Source organism: Temnothorax nylanderi, unplaced genomic scaffold (genome assembly GCF_030848795.1).
Source record: "Temnothorax nylanderi isolate EJ_2023f unplaced genomic scaffold, tnyl_v1.0 TNYL_tig0062_pilon, whole genome shotgun sequence".
In the NCBI taxonomy this organism is placed as follows: domain Eukaryota; kingdom Metazoa; phylum Arthropoda; class Insecta; order Hymenoptera; family Formicidae; genus Temnothorax; species Temnothorax nylanderi.
The window spans coordinates 663,916-683,890 of record NW_027249124.1 but is presented as its reverse complement, the minus strand read 5'-3'; the positions used below and the strand labels follow the sequence as shown (position 1 = coordinate 683,890).

The window sequence follows — 19,975 nt, the reverse complement described above, 5'->3', positions numbered from 1 at the left end:
ACTTGCTCTCGCGGATGGGGGGGGGGGGTAGGGATGAGAATGACGCGCGTGGTTCCCTTGTGTTCTCCATTTGCCCGACTGGGGAACCATACACCAACGGCTCCGTTCAGCCGCTAAAACCACCCGCGCACCCGGGCTGCATGCTCTCTCTCTCTCTCTCTCTCTGCGCGACGTTCCCGCCGCGCCGCGACAGCAAACTCTTCGCCTCGCTTTGCGCCTCTTTGTGCGCGGCTCGCATCGTAGATGCGAGAGCGTCGAGCATTATCGTACGCCGAGCACGCGTGTTCCGTGCGTCGTGTCGTGTCGTGCTTGCTCTCGCGCACGTCGTCGCCTCGCACATAGCGTAATTATCCGTGCGCCGCGCTCTTCTCTCACCGTTACATGTCTCACTCTCTCTCGCTCTCTTTGTTTCTCTTTCCCATTTCTTTCGCCTCTCTCCGCGAGAACGTATAATACCTTCTTTCGTCGTCTCAAAAACTTCCTCGTGCCTCGGTATACTTTCCGGGACTTCGCGCCGCCGCGGCCGCGCCGCGCGGCGATTTTATTCTCGCTTTCTCACAAATGTCCCGTCCCGGATCTCTGCAATTTGTTTCTTGCGAGTTGCTTGCTTTGTAAGTTCTGCTCCGAGATCTAATTGAATTACGAACATTTTCAACGGCGCACCGGATAAATGGGCCGCGTACACAGGAGGCGAAATTTAAATTGTCCCACAATTGAATTTTTATGTAGAAATCCGGTTGGCGCTCTCTATCCTATTTTCTCAATTTGATTACTTTTGCAGTCCGCGCGCGCGTTTCCACCGCGTCCGTCCACCGCGAGTCGTAAGATTTTCTCCTTCTTTTCTCTTTTTTTTTTGTTTTGATCTGCCGTCTCCGCAGCCACCGCTGGCGCCCCACCCAGACATCTTTGATGTTCTAATGAAGTTAGTTTGCTAAGAAACAACGTCGACCGTCAGAGATTCCTATCCCCCTCTCTCGCGAGCGATCCAAGACGAGGTTGCATCGTGAGGTTGTATCCGTGTCACCAAAGCGGCTCTTGTATCTTCTTTCCTTTCTCCGAACGAGAGTGAGTGCGCGGAGCCGGAGAGAACCTCAGCATCTCGTATTTCGCTCGTATTCTCGGATTGCGAGCGCGGTAATAACGAGCTTCACGCTCTTTTGCACAGTTCGCGATAAATTCTTTTCATCGGCCGAGGAGATGCGCCGCGTATCAAGCGCTTTAAACACCGAAGCTCGCCGTTTCCGAACGCTCGCAAGTCTCGATTTAACTTTTTCTCGCGCAACTACGCGGTGGTGCGGTTATTGCAGCCGTTTCTCGCGATTATGCGCGATTAATAAGTTTTAGGAACGTTTCTTATTCTTAACCTTAGTTCGGTCCAGTAGACCGCTGAAAGTTTTTCAGTTTTCTAGTTTTCACGTAGTAACATAATTTTCGGTTTAAACTCAAATTATTTTCTTGACCTGATATTATCATAAACACATCTTATTCTGCAGACTCTGTACTTCTAAGTTCCAATTCGTACATCACAAGCTTAAAAATATTAATTAGAATGAAAATGGCAATGCGATAAAATCGAGCGAGATAATTAAGGATAATCCATAAAGACTCGAAAATAAGTGAGACCAGCTAGAGTTAAAACGTTTTAACGGTAACACATTTGCTTTTCGTTCTGCGCGTTTCTGAAGAGAGTCAGCGTACATCTCGATTCTCTGTCAATCCGATGTTACGAGATTAACACTACTATTTCCACGGTTACCTTATCTATTTAGTTCTGACATTTCCACTGAACGATCGCGACTAACCAAATTACGTACTGTGAGTACCAAATTGTACCTTTGCATTCTCAGACGAGCGCGCAGAGACCCGATGCATCCGTGATCCAGTTAGTCGACCGTCCTTTTGTATCGCACAATAGGAAATGCGACAAAACCGACGACGAATTTCAGCCTTCGTGTATGTCTGGTCGGCTTTCTTCCTGCGGCTATGTATAAGGAGGCGAGCAAACTCTAAGGACGTCGAACGTCCGCGAAGAGAGGCAGTGTACAGATAATGGTGAAAAATAATTGGACTGTTCGGGGGTGTTCGGGGCACTTTCAAAGGTCGAGCAGGAGGTCGCCATTGGGCACAAAGGAAAAGAAAGAATCTCCTTGGCCTACATCTGAAAATTAGAGGCTCTCCTGCGGACAGACGACGGAAAGTTCTGCATGAAAATCAATGTCTTTGCTCTTTTCCGTGGATTTGAATGGAAGTTTATTTATCGAAATTATATTTATATGAAAATTTATGTGTATATAGTACAATTAATATTATAATTAATTAGTATCAAGAGACATGGCAGTCCCAAGTGTACGTGCATATTATTATTATTATGTATTATACAGTATTATAATTACAGGAGATATTTTTTGCCGTTATAAAATGCATTGCATTGCGACACGTGAATTTTTGAGCCTTTATAAAATACATATATGTGATTTCGATCAAATGCGCTTGGCAACGAAAAAGAACGCGATTTTATTTATTACAAATCGAATCGATTTTTGATCTTTCGACCGTGCATGTGGATGTGGATATGCGGGAGTGCCTTTAGGAGAAATCTGGATTCCATTAGTTTTACAGTGGCACTACAGCGCGAGTTTCAAATAAAAGCTAGTATCAATAAAACAAAAATGTTCCCCAACGGTTGATTGGTCGGTCTCACGCATTCGGCGATCGATCGCGCCTTCTGCAGACGCGAAGAAGATAGAACATAGAACATCGGGGCTTTTGTTTCCCTCTGACCCAGTTCCCGCACTTGCATCTCCGAGTCGTCGTCGTTGTCGGAGTGGGCGGACCCCGGAACACACCGGATTTTAATTTACGCGGAGTGTCAGAGGCACATGGATAATCGAATGGCATTACTGCCACGGTTGGCGCAACGTGTAACGCAATAAAGGCAATCGATGAAAGCCCGGTGACCCGAGACCACTGTTGGTCGTCGATTAGTTTAGATCAGAACCGAGATCAGAACCGCATGCAGAATCCATAATGCCGTCACGAAGAAAGAATGACATTTAGAGATTGCTTGTCGATTAACATGAAAACTCTCCAACGTTGGAATACGTGATTTGAGTATTTAACCAGACTATGATAAGATCATCATTCGACTAGAGCTTCAAAGTTATTTAATAACATTTAAAAGTGATAATACAATTTTAGAACTTCGAATGTGTGTATGCGAGTATTTATTAGTGAATAGATGTGTTCGTTCCGCTTATTTTTATAAGAGCTGTTAAAATTAAGACATACAAAATTACGTGGAACTTTATGTGCTCTTTACGTCTTAACAGAAGATAACAATCTTTTATTCCAAGGGTAATGTTTTATTAACGTTGATTTTACTTCGAGGTAAACTTTCTTCATACTCGGAAAGCAAAGTATCTAATCTTCCTAAAGTTGAATGCACATTAACTCTTAAGTAATTAAGTTCTAACGTTTATAAAGTTTCAAATTTGTCTGCATTAAAATGAAGAATGTAAAATACGCAAATGAAACAAATAGAGACTGCGTCATAACTTAAGTCGAATTTAACTACTGATAAATTCAATTATCAACAAAATGATCTGATTATCTTTTATTCTTTGATTATCACATACTCATTTTTTAAATTATAGGTTTTTAGATAGAAGATAAAAATAAGCAATATAAGAGAAATAAGACCGTTGTGATATACAATCAAATTAGAATAAAATGCCATTTACGGTCTTGGATCTTAGTAGTCTAATACTATTTCTATGTGTATGTATACTTACTTATTCCAACTTACAATTAGTAAACTGCGCGCCGATTCTTTGTCGGACTTAAAACACAGTTATTGTTGGAACATTAAATTCTCCCTAATTAAATCGATCCGATTTAACTTTGATGCTATAAGCATCTGAATAACTGTAAAGAATTTATTGCAAATTTATAAAAATAAGCGTTGAACATTGTAAATTATCTAAAATACACGTAAAAGCTACAATTACGAGAAAATAAATAATTTTATTTCTGCTATATCCGTAAAAATCACAAACTAATTAAAAAATTGTATTACGCTTAGTAACACTTGCTGTTCGCAAAGGATCGATGTTCCCGATAGACGTCGTCGTTTCCCTAAAGGAAAAGTGCCATCCTTACAGGTGTAAAATTTTGCACCGCAAAGCTTCCTGATCAAACTCTTCGCCTGCAAACATTACTTCCGCAGTGACATTTTTTTATCCGCGTAGAGATAGGAAAAATGCACACCGTCCGTTTTTTAATCCGATTTCGTTTATCGAAAAAGGTAGAAACTGCTGGCCGGCGCGAGTGTAAAAATTGTTCCGCCGAGCGGAAATGGCACACGGTCCGAATGTCGAAGAGGATTACGCGGCGCAAAGTTGCGTGGGGGTCCGTAAATTTTTCAACTTCTCGATCGTCGTGGAAGGCTGCGCCTAAAACTTACCGAAATGCACGTAACTGCTATAGATTATTAAAAGACATCTATTTTTTAACAGAAGTTTATATAGATTATAAAAGTAGATAACGATGATTAATGGAAAGTTTTATTCCAATGTTCTAAAAATTCAAAATTAAAGTGATGAATTTTCGTCTTTTCCATCTCTTCAAGAAATTGCGTTATCTATCCTCGCGGTATGGCAAAATGCGAACTATCTAATCGCGATGACAACGTCGATAGCTGTCAGAGGGGAAATCTCATCGCCGTTAATCATGCGATTCTATTCCGCGAAGAGGAATCGCAACGAGGAACTCAGCTGGAAAGTAGCAACGAAGGATCACAAAGGTTGCCAATCTCACGATCGCACTTGCCGAACAACTTTAGCCAGATGTAAATCCGAGAGCGCTGAGTCGGCTTTACCGAACCGAAGGACACCGTCGTCGTCCCTCGCGGTGCAGTGGTAAGACGACGCCCGCGATTCTTATCGTCGATGCGGAAGCAGGAGTAAATAATTTACCTGAGGAACACTGATTCGATGGCGCCATCGAGGACTTTCTTTCGGTGCCGAGCGCCCGAGCTCTTCCTCCCAATTTCATCCTCGCCGTTCTTTTCGCTCGACTACTCGTGACTTTCTCGACTCTCCGAGCGAGCGAGGAACTCCCTTAATTCATTGTGCTTCCATCGACGTACTTTCGCCGTTCCCCCGGACACCTGCACCCATCTAGCTGAAAGAGCAAAAGCACATCCAGGACTGTCGCGTCGTGATTCGTCGGGTAAACGGGAGAGTAAATGATGTCGGACGATCGGCTGTGAGAACCGGTCCGATTCGCACGACGACCGGTAGACGAAATCTCGGCATACTTACAGGGCGTCGAGATCTTCGTTTAGATAGACTCTTTTATTAACCCTTCTTTCGTTGAATTGTTGACCATGAAAATTTGATTGTTGAAAAGAATTAGAAAGTAAGAATTATGAATTAATAATTAGGAATCTTGAATTTTTAAATAAATAATTTAATTTTACAGCGGTTACAACATTTGGGAAAACAAGATTGAGAGCAATATAATCTAATTTACGAAATATGAGATAGATCTTGGGCAAGATGTATTTTTTCAAGATATTGGATAATCGAGTACTATTTTTTTCTATTAAATGTGTAAAAGGCAGCTTCTCGCAAGCGGTAATATTTGGAAAGGAAACACACAAATCCAATTCAGATAAAAGTGATTTAAAGTAAAGGGCTTAGTAGAAAAAACGCAAATAATATGTAGATAAAAGAATGTAATAATAGGATAACTTATCTTAATATTTTAAAATCTATAATCTAAAAGAAAGGAATACTTTTCACGCGTGCGTATATAGAAAAAAAGCTCTTCGATATCGGGGCACATATAGAATGAACAATAACGCATTCGTGCCAAGGAATAAATAACAGAAAGTGCATTCTAAAGTTTTCCCATGTCGGATTTCAATTGGGGGAACGCTTCGGCCGCGTTATTGATGGCGTACAACACCTAATGTATAAAGCCATGAGCAAAGTACGCGCGGCTGGTTTTCTCTCCGCGGAAGGTAGCCGAGTGTGGTGGAACGACGTGCATAAGGTGCCATCCTGCGGAAAATTCCGGTCGAGCCGCGGCGGCGCGGCGCGGCGGCGGGATGCTCGTAAGGTACGGCGAAATGTTGGAACGACCAGGAGCCCGTTGCATTTTTATCCGAGATGGTGCCGACGCAGCAGATGAAAGCGGTTATGTCGGCTCTCTATTGCCGTCCTTTGTCTCCCTCCTCGTATCCAAGACGTTCCTTAACAGCCGCGGCGTCTCCATCCCCCGACCCCCCGACCGCGTCCTCTCCTTTCCTCCCCCCGTCATCGTTTTCGCTTCTTCCTCTTTCGCGACCTCAAAGCCAGTTCTATTTTGGGCCATCCTAGGTATATTCAGGCACACTGGCGTACGACCAAATGCCATGATACACCGCCACCCCCGCTGCAACATGCCGTATAACGTGTTGTGCCGCATGGTGGAATCCCTCTCGCTCTAATGTTATTGCCAAACCAACCTTTCCTCACGACGCTGCATTATGTAGTTGTGCATTCCGCTAAGAGCGGATTCCTCTGTGGTCTTGGAGGTATTTTCCCTCCCCGGAGAAAGTCTGATCGAGATTTAAATGAGATTATTATAATCCGCTATGGTCTATACGGTCTGGTGTAGATTTGTATTATTTTTATCATATATGAAAATTATTGGAAATATATATCTTTTTATAGGAAATTCGTAGCTCTAAATATTTTTAAATCTATCAAGACTTACAATTAACGATAATTTTTGCTGGGGACAAAATTATATTCCGTCATGCTGAACCGATTCTTTTCAGCTCTACAATGAAATGCGATCACTTTTAATGCTTTTGCCAAATATGACATTTTATTAATATTGTTACAAAATTATTGACATCCAAGGAGATAACTTGCTATTTATTGAAACATAATTCTACATATAATAAATTACGAGTTGTAAGCGTGAAGTCGCGCGTAATGTCTATGTTCTTCGAAAGCCTGAAATTTATCTCATTAATAACATAAATGTTTACCGACATTGAAAAATATGAAAATTCATAAATTACCTCTTACTGCCGATTATAGTCAACTAACAATTGTCATACATGAAAGAAGGATGGAGGTCAATTCTTACGCGATCAGTTCCACCTGTAATGAAATTTAAACACATAAATCTCTGTAGGCGACATATTTGCACGACGCGGGCAAATTCACTTTTTGTTTGAATAATTGTTTAATCTGACGCATATACCTATGTTGCATCCGCATATAATCAAATTCTTAGCAATAATTTATGCTTCTGCGTCATACAAGAGCACGTTACGCATAAATCCTGCTCGTCGGCGCGTCCTTTACCGATTCTGCGTTTGCCGGAATCATTACGCGTTTGCGTATTCAACGTGAGAAACCTTTAGTTAATTATAGATTTGCTTATTCCTTACAATGTCGCTTACGTATATATAAGCATACATTACATTACACGTACGTGTCGTACAATCTGTTACTTGCTTTGTATTCAGGAACGACTGCGATTTGGCTAGAACGTGCTTCTTTAGAAACGAGAGCAATTTGAAGAAATAAACCATTTAATACATTATTCAATACAAAAATATTTTTTGCATCGATTATCCTCGACGGTGCATGTATTAACGAGTTTGATCTCTCTACTTGTCTCTCGCATGTTTCAGATTTTTTTTTCACGATCGTAGATACGCAAAGATTTTTAATGATACAATAAAGTGTACATATCGGATTATTTTTATTGGAACGAGACGCTCCATTAAAACCGTACGGCGCACACACGGGACCGATGATGATCAAATACATCAAATGCATCAACCCACGAATCAGGCCGATAAAATCGGGGAGAAGCAAGTCGCGGGTGCGCGCGCGTATCAGTGTACCGCGGTATTCCGCCGTCGATTTAATTACCGATTAATCTAGACTTCTTTTGTTCCCCTTTGAATAATGTCTACGTTCGCCCGACCAGAGATCGCTCGTGTATCACCGCGCTTGTTTTAATAACGACGATAAATCTCGAGTCCCACAGCCACGCCGACGGAATATTCGAGACTACGCGCCCGCCGCTGCCTTCTTTTTTTGTCGTCCAGATTATTGGACTTTCTCGTAGTCTTGATGTCACGTCGATGGGACATTCTCGATTGTGTTCGACGGCACTGTTAGTGATGAATCGAAGGGAAAAAAGTCCGCACGATTTAATTCCTCGAATAAGAGGAAACTAAATAGGAGAATGCGTCTTAAGAGTATTCTTAAGTGTGTTTCTCTTAGAGAATAGACTTTCTTGGAATAGACTTTGTTAGAATTAACTTCTTGAGTTTTTGATCTTGGAATTAAGATTGCGAAGTCACTGTGAGAATCATTATATCATTATCCTAATAATGCAAAAATAATTGTTTTGAAGATCGAAGATTTAAATTTATAATTACACAAGTACACAAATATATACATAATTGCATGATAAATATACTTCTGCAATACATTTCTGTATCACCATAAATATCCTTCGATCCGGATCTCAAAAACTTCAAGTGTACAAGATTAAGCTGAAAATTAGCATAGCGCTCGTAATCCCTATCATTACTTATAACGTTATCAAAACCCGCTCTAAGCTGATGTGACGGCGGATGTCTCACGTTTTTGCGGCGACGAATCGATAACCATTTTTTGATACACCGGAATGCATGGCAACAAATCATCAGGCGCTTCGTTTATTCTCAGGCGTTCATCGACGAAGCTAATACACAGTGAGGCATCCTCGCGGAATAGCCAATGGGAAAATGGTAACTGGGTATAGACCGGAAATGACTACCAGCCGATAACCGGATATCTAATATCCGACCGTTTGGCCGGCCGAGTGCCGAAAAATATGAGAATCAGATAAGCACTGTCCGGTAACCATATTCATCGGATTGCACCTTTTGCTCTGGCGATGCTGCACTCGCAAAAATTTCGGTTCGTCCTTGACTTCAGTCCGCTGAGACTGAATATTCCATTAGGAAGGCTCAACGAACCTGGATGTATATAAGAAAATTCACGTTGAAGAGAAGAATCGATATCAGTTACTTTTTTCAGAATGCGAAGCAGCATGCAGAAAAAAGATGTGCTAATAGAGCAAATATTTTAAACTGTCATAGCAATTTTCGATAATTATTATATGGACAGCCAAACATTTTTGTTAAGAAGACTAATTAGTAGTAAGACATGTATGCCAGTTATATATAGATATATTTATTTTAATTTATAACTGGAATGTTACATTTTGCATTCATTTTGCTTAAGAAGGAAAACACGAATTTCTTGCTGTTTTATTAAACCGTCTTTTTATACAGTCAAGATAAATTTGCATATTTTGTAGTTTTATTAATTAGATACATAGAAAAGTTAAGCGTCACACGACGAATAAATTATTGAGTGTTTTACACACACACACACACACACACACACACACACACACACACACACACACACACACACACACACACACACACACACACACACACACACACACACACACACACACACACACACACACACACACACACACACACACACACACACACACACACACACACACACACACACACACACACACAATAATATTTTATATATTTATTTCCGCAAAAGCTATAATGATGATTATTAACTTATACTTCAAATAGTGGCGATTAGCTGCATTGGTGCTGTGTATACATGTTTACAAATGTTAATCAGTAAAATTACAGGTGGTTGACCTGTTTTGAGATTCACTCGTATTAGTAATGTTTTTAAAACAGATTGTGCGATATTTTAACATAACGAAGGAAAGGACGAGAAAGAGAATGAGTAATCAGAAAGAATTATCTGACGCTCGCAGTTGGCTTAAAATGAATATTTTCTTCAAGTCCTCTTCACTCGTTATGTGTTTGTCTGTTTAAAAATTCTATTTAAACAATGAAAAATAGGAAATGTGTATATTATAATATTACTCATATATAAATTATATAGCCAAACAAATCAAAAATGTCAATAATATTATATGTATTGAAAAATATTCAAGTACTTCTAATATAAATGGATATTTTTTATGTCACTAGCGTAAACATCTATTTATGCAACTAATATAAACGTCTAAAACTTAGAATTTTTATCAAAAATATAATGAATAGATATAGGTACATATATCAAACTAATTATTAAATCCATTTAATTATTTGGTACAGAAACATAACGATTAAGACTAAACCAAAATTATTTAAGAGTAATATTAGAGCTGAATTTTGAAAAAAAAAGACCAAAGTCATTAATTTCCTACTTTTATCTATTATTATAGTACTATATGGAATAGATATTTCAATGGAGCAAAGTTTTTAAACGAGAGGAGGTGAATGCCGGTCACCACTAAAACGCTATCACTGATACAGTATCGATGATAATTAATAATAATTGCGTGCCGCTCGAGTAATCGAGCATCCATTAGCGCCATTACGCCCATCGTCGCGTTACCACCCTTCGCGCCGCATGTTCTCGCTTCTGCTTCATTAACTTTATTATCGTCACGTCGTAATGTATTATTATGTATTACACGACGCGTTACGTGTTCGGATAACGTGGTCGCGGAACGAAGGAGAAATAAGTCACAGCAGGGATATGCTGATTTAGAGTGCATGTAAGACTTCTCGGATTTTAAGACCGCGTCAGTCGGCGTTCGCGGTCTCGCATATCGGCTAAATGACACCGTCCTGACAAATGAGCGTCGTCAATGGCAGTCTGGCAACTTTACGCTCCCCGAGAGCCGCCATTATCGCATGCACGTCCATATCAGCATCTTTAATATGTACTGTTGCAACGAAGAATTTTTTTACGAAGTATAGGTTTACATTCCTCGAACTCTCATTTGCCCGAAAATTTCTCGCATGTGAACCAGAAATGTTACACAGAAATCCAACACGGTAGTGTTGAACATTTCCAGAATATTGTTTAAATTTTTTAAAATCTCTGCACGCACAAGTGAAAAGATTATTTTCGAATTTTCTCATTGAAATTGGATATATACATAGAATTTGGAACATATAAATTGTTCGCATTTTTTTTTTTAGTATTAATGAATGGCAGGAAATAAAATATATTTATGAAAGTTATGAAAATAAAAAACGGGTTGCATTCAGTTAAATATATAATTATATAATGCTTGTGTCAAAAGTTTATATCATACATTTTAATCGAATTTAAATCTTAAACATTATTATATACTCGTAAACTTAATTTAAAAAATAATTATTTTTGATACTGCACCTGCACTATTTGTTCACTTGCATTATTTATAACATTATTCGAACGACACAGGAAGGACCAAAAGATTAAATCTAAAAAATTCACCTGAAGCACGGAGACCATGTTTTCTTCATTCTAGCAACCTGCATTTTTGATTTAAGGTTTCCTGGATGAGGAGCAGAGATCTCCATATCCTCACTTCGGGAAATTTTTCGTTCAGCTCGGATGCGCGATTCGGACCCCAGCACACCCCAGGCAGCGACGCCTGGACTCTCAGGCTGGATAACGCCAGGAAGACGGATTCTGGCAAGTACGAGTGCCAGGTCAATACGGAACCGAAGATCATGTATGCAGTGCAGCTTTCTGTGCGAGGTGATTGTCGTTCCACTTCACATTTCGTCCTTCACGTTTGCCTCCCCATATGACGATTTACGATAGGAAAATTCGACATTTTTGTTTTTATGCAAATAAAAATCACAACCTTTATTTAAACTTTTACGGAAGTTTAAATGTTCTTACGCAACAACGTAATGCAAACACATAAGAGTCGAATACATTAAAGATACATTCGACACATATTCATCTTGAAAGAACGAAACAACTTATCTCTTATCGCATAAAATAATACAAATGGTAAAATGAGTCAATAAAATAATTTTATTTTTATCACGTTGGAATTCACGATTGAGTTATAGCATTTTTCTTTCTTTGCTTTGTAATGACACGATAATATTTCATCATTGAAAGCTTTTGTATTTCCAGAACCGGACAAACCGGAGGGCTATGACGAGCCGCATTCTCAGCAGACACGTATAAGTAAGTATATATACCTCGCAGACGTGATGCGTATTTCTGGCTTGCGCGTTTGTGACATATATGAGCGTAACGTTCCTTTAGTTCCAGTCCATGCCGATCGAATCGGTCGTATATTTAAAGACATGACTGAAACGTTCCCTATTAACACTGAACAGACCGTCGCACAGTGGGGAATTTCGGCCAAAACGTAGCCATAAATCGGGGAATCATCAGAATTGCACAAAAATTAGTAGGTTTATGTTTTCGAGGTCGCTAATTACGATCCGGCTTCAATATGGCGGATGAAATCATTAAATACTCACTCGATCTGGCTGAAAATTAATTTCTTTAAGTTTTTGAGGTCGCTAATCACGAATCCGGTGTTAAATTTGTAAAAAACAAAATGACGCGTCGGTAATAGCGATAAAGATTTAAAAATGGTAAACTAAACTTTGTTAGCTATAGAACATCGTGCGTAATCATACGTTTCAATTTTGTGTCAAATAAAACGATAAAAATACGATTTATTTGATTGAAACGTAGAAATATCTAAAGATACTTGATTTTCAATGAATATACCATTTGATTATAACCAAAAATAGTTATTTTTGTTTTATATTGTTGTATTACATGTTGTATTACACATGCTTTACGCTCATAAATATAATTTTTAAAAAGAGCAAGCTCTCCGTTTTATTCATATTTACTATTTGTTGAACTGCGTAAATTTTGCTTCAAAAGATTTGTGTTGCTAGTTAAATCTCTCATATTTTCGAACAATCGAAATTATATATCGACATTTATATGGCTGTACCGTGCGTATTTGCATTTTGTTGTGATTCTAATTTCACTGGCGCTAAACTTATTTCACTGTCTGTGATATCAGCGATAATATTTTGCGCAGACTTGCATAATTAATTTCCCGCGTAATCAGCATTAGCCAAATCGGGTGAGCGCGGGTGTGTATAAAATGGGGCGCCTGTATCGCGCAGTTTGAAATTATATCATGCAAATTATTTTATGAATTTCTTGATCGACACGAAACTCGGACAAGCGTACAATTATGCAATCAAAACTTCGTTGAAAGTTTCGCGGACCGCGGATAGGATGCATTCTTTTTTTTGCTCTCTCTCTCTCTCTCTCTCTCTCTCTCTCTCTCTCTCTCTCTCTCTCTCTCTCTCTCTCTCTCTCTCTCTCTTTCTCTCTTCTTTCAAATTCATCCGTTTCTGCATTCTATCGGCATGCGCGCCACGAATGATGAACGTAATAAAATACGCGCGATGAACATCACAATATGAACATCACCTCACAATAAAAATATTCACCGGTATATTATAAATCTGTAAAATTCCCTCGGGTGCAAAGATTGACCTAATTACCGAGGGATTTAAAAATATAACTTTTATCGCCAACGACTGGCAATTTCCGCTTTGTTTCGCCACTCGGAAAGTAGCGGGACCGAAAGCACTGGTTGAATCGTCGTTAAGATTGCATCAGTTGGAAAAAGCGCGATTAATCAGCCGCGAGGTACAGCGCTAAGCTTACTGATAATTATCAAAAGCAAAGAAAGCGCGCTTTCTTGTAATACAATCATTACAAATGTAAGGCATCCCTCCTGTAAGGTATCATTTTCACCATTAATTCTGTTTTTAGTATTTTACCGAACAATATTTCAGCGATCTGAGTTACACGACTAATACGACTAACTGCTATACAGATTTTTAAAAGAGGATTAGATTTATTAGTTATTAAGTTATGTATATCTGTAGATACTTTAGAACAATATTTTAGCGATCTGAGTGACATGACTAATACAACTAATTACTAAAGATTTTTAAAAGAGAATTAAATTTATTAATTATTGAATTAATTTTAACTGCAGATACTTTATAAATGTATAGATTAGAAATAAATTTTCTTGCTATTTCCATCATCAATTAGTTATCTGCAAGACGATAAAAAATTACATTTTTTTAAATTGATATATTTTTATTACTGCTTTCATATACATTAATGTTTACTGTGTCTTTTTTATCTATATTATTTTTTTGTTGTATTATTTATTTTTTGTGGAAATCGCGAATTTAGAAACATATATGAACACATTGGATTTACTAAAATTTACATTAACTTAAAAATTATGCCAATATTACAGACGTAAAATCTAGTGAATTAGATATAATGGCCAATAGCGTATACGGAAGATTAGGTTGAGCTTTTACGAGTGTAACATTACAACGTATGTTTAGAACTTGCGCGATGCCTGTTTACCGCTTTAGACGGTCGGTGGCAAACTTTTGGGCGAGTAAACAGCGTTATTTCTGTTGTTCACTGTAATACCCTGTGAAACTGTAGCGAGTGCATTATATGAAAGTTTATTATCAGATCTGCATAGCGTACGCGTATGTACCTGGCGAACTGCTTCGACCGTTTCGAGTCTAAATTCACATATCGCCGATATTCGATATTTGAAGGCGATAGTTCGTAATACTCACATCAAACAATTATCGATTAACCGCAGCTTTAATATTATTTCTAATTTCATTGTAAATATTCTCCCGCGAAACATAACATTTATTGTAAGTGACAAACAAACACGATAGATAAATATGACAATGAAAATGAACAATCAAAGATTATTTAAAATATTATTGAAATATCGTATTGAAGGACTAGCAAGTCTCGGGCGTCGACGTCGATAATGTATCGCATCTTTCATAAATATATTAATAAACTCCGGCGCGTTCTCGTCCGGTAGTACACCGAACACCCTTTAAAAAATCATTAGAAGCTTGCTTTTTATTTTTCTCGCAGAACCGAGCGACATCAATCACTTAAGGATAAGTGCGACACCGTCCTGGCTTTGACGCTCGTGATCCGTCGTCGTCGATTCTTCTTGCGAACTTTCTTCAGCCGCTTCATAATTCTTTTTAAGTAACGTCGTTTTATTTTAGACACGTCGTCCTCTCTCGCTTGACGCCTTCGATGTTCCGGCGTCTACACTTTTTCGTTTACGCCGGGACGGCAGATTACGAGAAGCTGCGTTTTCTCGATATCGAGGAGCTTGATACCCGTCTACTCTTGATACCGCCGCTCAAAATCATTGGAAATCTCACAAATGTTGCCGAAGCACCGCGACTTGTATCGTTGATCGCGTGATTCTTGATTTATTCTCGATCTTTTCGTCGTTTTTAGTCTTTACAGAAATACAGAACGCAGAAATACGAACGCGCAAACGATGAAATTAATTATTTCTTTGGACATCACGCCTTACTTTCCCATTATTGCGATATGTTTTCATCTATTTTGCGGTACTATCAACTTAATGGCAAAGTTGCAACCGTGAATATTTCTCTTCGTATCACGTGTTTCCGCTCAGAACACTCTCCATGCAGTTTCACCCGACTAATAAATATACTCGCGCCAAGTTTCTTCTTTCGCTTTTGTTCGCGATGTATGCGAGACTTAAAGATAGTCACAGATCGCTGCCAGCTATATTGTCGAAGTTTCATAACAGATAAATAAAGGGAACAAAGCAAATGGAAGTACGACGCGCCGCGTGCATGCGAATAATAATGTGACACAATAGCATAGTAAATTTTTTTCTCCGCGCAATTGTGTTTCAGGCACATATTGTATCTATATATATAATATAATTTAATGATTAAAAATTATTATTAGTTATAAATTACGTATTATTATCGCATTTCGTCATTGAACTATATTATAATATTTAATTTTGTTACAACAAGTAATTAGAAAACATATACATAATCGGATAAAACACGATAAAGACTCCGGCATATGCTTGATATACATGAAGAATTTGCACTTGGGTATTGCAACGATCGCGGTGAGTACCAGTGGATCATGAGAGAATTTATCCACAAAGTTCTCGGCGACGCAAAAGAAGAGCAAGCAAGGCTGCACGCTCAAAAAAGAAACGTCGGCGAGCGAGTTTACAGTAATAACAGCATAACATAATATTTCGCTAGAGGGAACGCAGTCGTCGCCGGATTCATTTAAGTCTAATAGGATTATCCTTAATCCCGCGGTCCTGGCTTCTTCGTATCCTTTTCTTCGGCCACCGAGAGTTGAGAGTTCTAAGGGATAGGGGTTGAACCGCTAAATGAGTCTCGACCGCGATCCTCGTACTGAATAATGTATACGGGCCTCGATATTTTTATACGGAGACGGAGAACTCCACTCTTTCGGCTATTTTTCTTTTCTGCTTTGGAGATGATGAATTATTAATCTAATCAGAGAGAGCTTACATCGGTTATCAAGATTAGGTTACAAAAAGTATAATTTTCGTGTGCGATGATTTTAAATTATGTCAGTACTACTGTATGCTACTCTCTCGATATAATGTTCCATAATAATCACTTAAAACTTAAATTCATGTCATGCAATTTTCAGCGCATCAGGTCTTCGCTCACGTTAATATCTTACTTATGACGATATACATATGTACTATTTCGAGAATCTATGTATACTCAGTTCTAAAGAGAGTTAGCATGATATTCCCAAAATATGTAAAGACGAAAGGCAACCGTGCGTGGATGGGACGCGCTACAAAAGGAAAACGGAGCTTTATTACGTAGCAAAGTTCGTAATGGGAAGCCCGTTCGCAATTCATCGCATGTGTAATAGGGAACCGAAGAGTTTTCAAGGCGGGAGATAATTTACGGTACACTTTGTAAAGACTGATGCATACAGTGCCGCGCGCGGCGCGGCGGCTCGCGCATTAAACGAATACTTGTCCCTGGCTTCCTAAACAAAAATGTATAAGCTTGACGGTGTATCTACGTGTGAGAGCGTGTTACTACGCGCGGTTTTTTTTTACACTACCTCAGCTTTCTCTACTTTGTGCCGCGTCGACGGCGGAGCACCGGCGTAATGAAAGTGGATATAACGCTGGCATTAATTAAAATCATTACATAACATTCGTCGAGTACCCTTGATGATGCGCGCAAAAGCGCGCTATTGCAGAGTGTTTCTTTCCATCGCGGCATCGGGAGAGAAGAGGTCTAGTGCGTTAATCTCGCTCGTTGAGATATTAAAACCGAGAAACGGATTGCATCAATTAGAGGGTATTCACGATACGTCACGCTCGTTATGACGTTGTCAATTAAAAAGTTGTAAATTCCTTTGTGCTCGCCGCCCTTTGTTCGCCATTTCGACATCATTCGCCGGGATTTTATGAAAATCTCTTTATGAATTAGAGTAATGTATACGTTAAGTGTCTTAAAAAAATATATTCTCTTCCATTTATACACTCTTTTCACGACGTAAAAGTAAATGTAAATAACATCTAGACACTGAGTAAATTTTGATCGGGTGGTATTTATTATATCGATTATATTGCGTTTAATTTAAATATACAGAAATGCTACAAATATATATTTTACATTTTAGCAATTGATTTATTAATCAATTTCGAGCTGCTTGTCTAACAAACAAATATTTCAATAATTATTACCAATTACAATCAACGACCGCAAATTATTTTTGATAAATAAAAGTATTGTTTGCCTATCGCGCGCGCGCGCGCGTATTATTATACCTATAACTTTTTCACGCAAAAATATCACAATTTAATATATTCGTTAAATAAACAATATACATGTAATTCAAACAAAATTTCAACTTAGCGAAATTGCATTTCATATAAGAGAATTGATATTGCGTGTGTTGATACTAAAGCACGATCAAGCTTGCCGCTTCTAAAGCAGTGCATCGGTTAAGGGATCCCGATTGCATTTCCGTTTCAAATCAAGATCCCAGCCGAATCTTGAGAGTCAGTCAAGAAATTCGCCGTTGCGGCGTGGTCCCCCCCATCGCGGTTTACCCTCAACTATCGGATATGCGCGTAATCTCGTCACGACGCGGTCATTCAATTGCCTTCAACCGCCGCATGATATTTGTCCGTACATGACTTCCAGGCTACGAGAGTACGGCGCCGGTGGCGGACATAATGGGTCCCCGGGAGCAAAGGGTGCCATCGGGCTCGACGATCACCCTGAGGTGCGTCATATTGTCGCCGTATCAGACCCGTCCTATCAGGGGTGTACAATGGCTACGGGATAACAAACTCCTAACATTCCAGGTAATGCAGCCTCAGCTGGATACGCGGGGCCGGGCCGCTCTAATGAAATTTCTGTTTGACGACCGGGAATCGGAAGGATAGGAGAGAGAAAAAAGGGGCGCTCGTATATCATCGCGCGCCCCGACGCGAAGGGATATGGGTCATATGGCCCCTATCCGTGTCTTCCAACATTTTTGTTTGCGTGGTAGCCTGCGTCGGCTGTTTCTTTCGCGCGAAATACGTGATGGTTGAAAGCTGATCGATTTGGCGAGAGTCGACGCGGGTTTTGCCACCGCGAGACTGCGCGCGATTATCTTGCCTGGTTGCGCGTCTTTTGAAACGTCGATCTAAAACTCGTCAGTCTTCTTTAGTGATATTTTTCTTTTACATTACTTATTGTTTATTATATACACAAAATGAGACTCTTTGCGTTTCGAAGATATAAAATGTTACGTGAAATTGTAACGTATATTACAACCTATTTGCGGAATGGCCTTGCGACCGTATAATGATTTGCATGTGTTTAAAAAAAGATTGTCATGTAATTGATGTTGTATTACAATATTTTTTGGATGTATGTTAGGTTCCATTATTTCCTTGCATGTGCGACTTTATGCGCTGTCAGTTTAGCATATTAATTATCACTTTAATTATTTCATTTTGGAATAAAACTTATATATTATGTAGCATGAATGACAGTTTGCATTTATTCCATTGATTCAAGTAGTAATAATCGCGCTTACGTTGACACACATAAAAATACGCATTTGCATAATGAAATTTCCGTTCGAGCATGTAACATGATGCGAGAGATATAGAAACAAAAACTCAAATTTATTCATTAATGCATAAAATTTTATAACAAGACTAATATAGAGGTTTTTATATAATACATTTCGACGCGAAATGGATAAGGTCTTAGCAATGTATGTCAAAATCTTTCGGCTTTATTACAAATGGAAAATGAGAAAAACTTGCATCTTGCTTCTATATCTCACAAATATTGAAAAAATTCCTTATTACTTACTTTATCGTTGAATTCACTTGTTTGCTCTTCATCCAGGCAGCGCGTGGAGGGATAAATGTAGAGACCGAAAGGGGTGCGGCACGTACGGTATCCGTGTTGACTTTGGCGGCGGTGACTCAAGATGACGTCGGGAACTATTCATGCAGGCCGACGGAGGGTCGATCAGCCACTGTCACCTTAGTCGTTGAGGAAGGTTAGTCTCAGTCTTTTACCACTCACACGGGTATATCGTAGCGAGAAAATAAACTAGCGATATTCGCAAATAATTAGACTGTAATATAAGTATATTTATATAGTATTTATACATTTATATATTTAGTTATCGATTGCATGCGCCGCAAAAATATTTATTTAAAATTAAATGGAACGAAGGGGGTAAAACAAGTTGAAGGACTAAAATAACAGACATAATAGAAAAGTATATATCAGATACACTCTCTTCGCGAAACATAATGATATAATAACAGTACACTTACGGTGCCTCGCGATCTTCCGGGAAATCTTGCTGTCGCCGGATGTTACTACGAGCGTAGCCGGAAGCCCACCGCGGGCGCACCGATATTCCATTTCCTCCTCCACGCTCGCGTGTATCCTCCGCGGGGTACAACCATGATGTAAAGTCGTGCCTTAGGATTACTTGAAACACTTTAAAGTTTTAAAGAGGCGGCGGTATTTCACGCTGAAGCTATTTGTCTAGCTCAGCCCCTCGGTCGCCACGGCATGGGATGAAAAGGAGCGGAAGGACGAGAGTGGGAGGAGGGGGGCGGGAAGGTTGCGAAGGGATGG

At 39.3% G+C, this 19,975-nt stretch overlaps 1 protein-coding gene and 1 long non-coding RNA gene across 5 annotated transcripts in view; one reads left to right on the top strand and one right to left on the bottom strand.

Annotated features, from left to right (window-relative positions):
- LOC139773479 (zwei Ig domain protein zig-8) overlaps nucleotides 1-19,975 on the top strand; it is a 113,284-nt gene that overhangs the window by 76,652 nt on the left and 16,657 nt on the right. For all 4 annotated transcript variants that reach the window (XM_071707937.1, XM_071707934.1, XM_071707935.1 and 1 more), the window contains exons 4-7: nucleotides 11,441-11,651; nucleotides 12,042-12,095; nucleotides 18,020-18,183; nucleotides 19,226-19,382. In XM_071707937.1, the coding sequence (XP_071564038.1) occupies nucleotides 11,441-11,651; nucleotides 12,042-12,095; nucleotides 18,020-18,183; nucleotides 19,226-19,382 (586 nt within the window). The remainder of the gene's footprint in view (nucleotides 1-11,440; nucleotides 11,652-12,041; nucleotides 12,096-18,019; nucleotides 18,184-19,225; nucleotides 19,383-19,975) is intronic.
- On the bottom strand, nucleotides 6,787-19,271 carry LOC139773480 (uncharacterized). Its single transcript, XR_011718355.1, has 3 exons — nucleotides 19,190-19,271; nucleotides 7,076-7,157; nucleotides 6,787-7,007 (listed from the first exon to the last, which is right to left on the bottom strand). It is a non-coding gene; the product is annotated as an uncharacterized lncRNA (long non-coding RNA).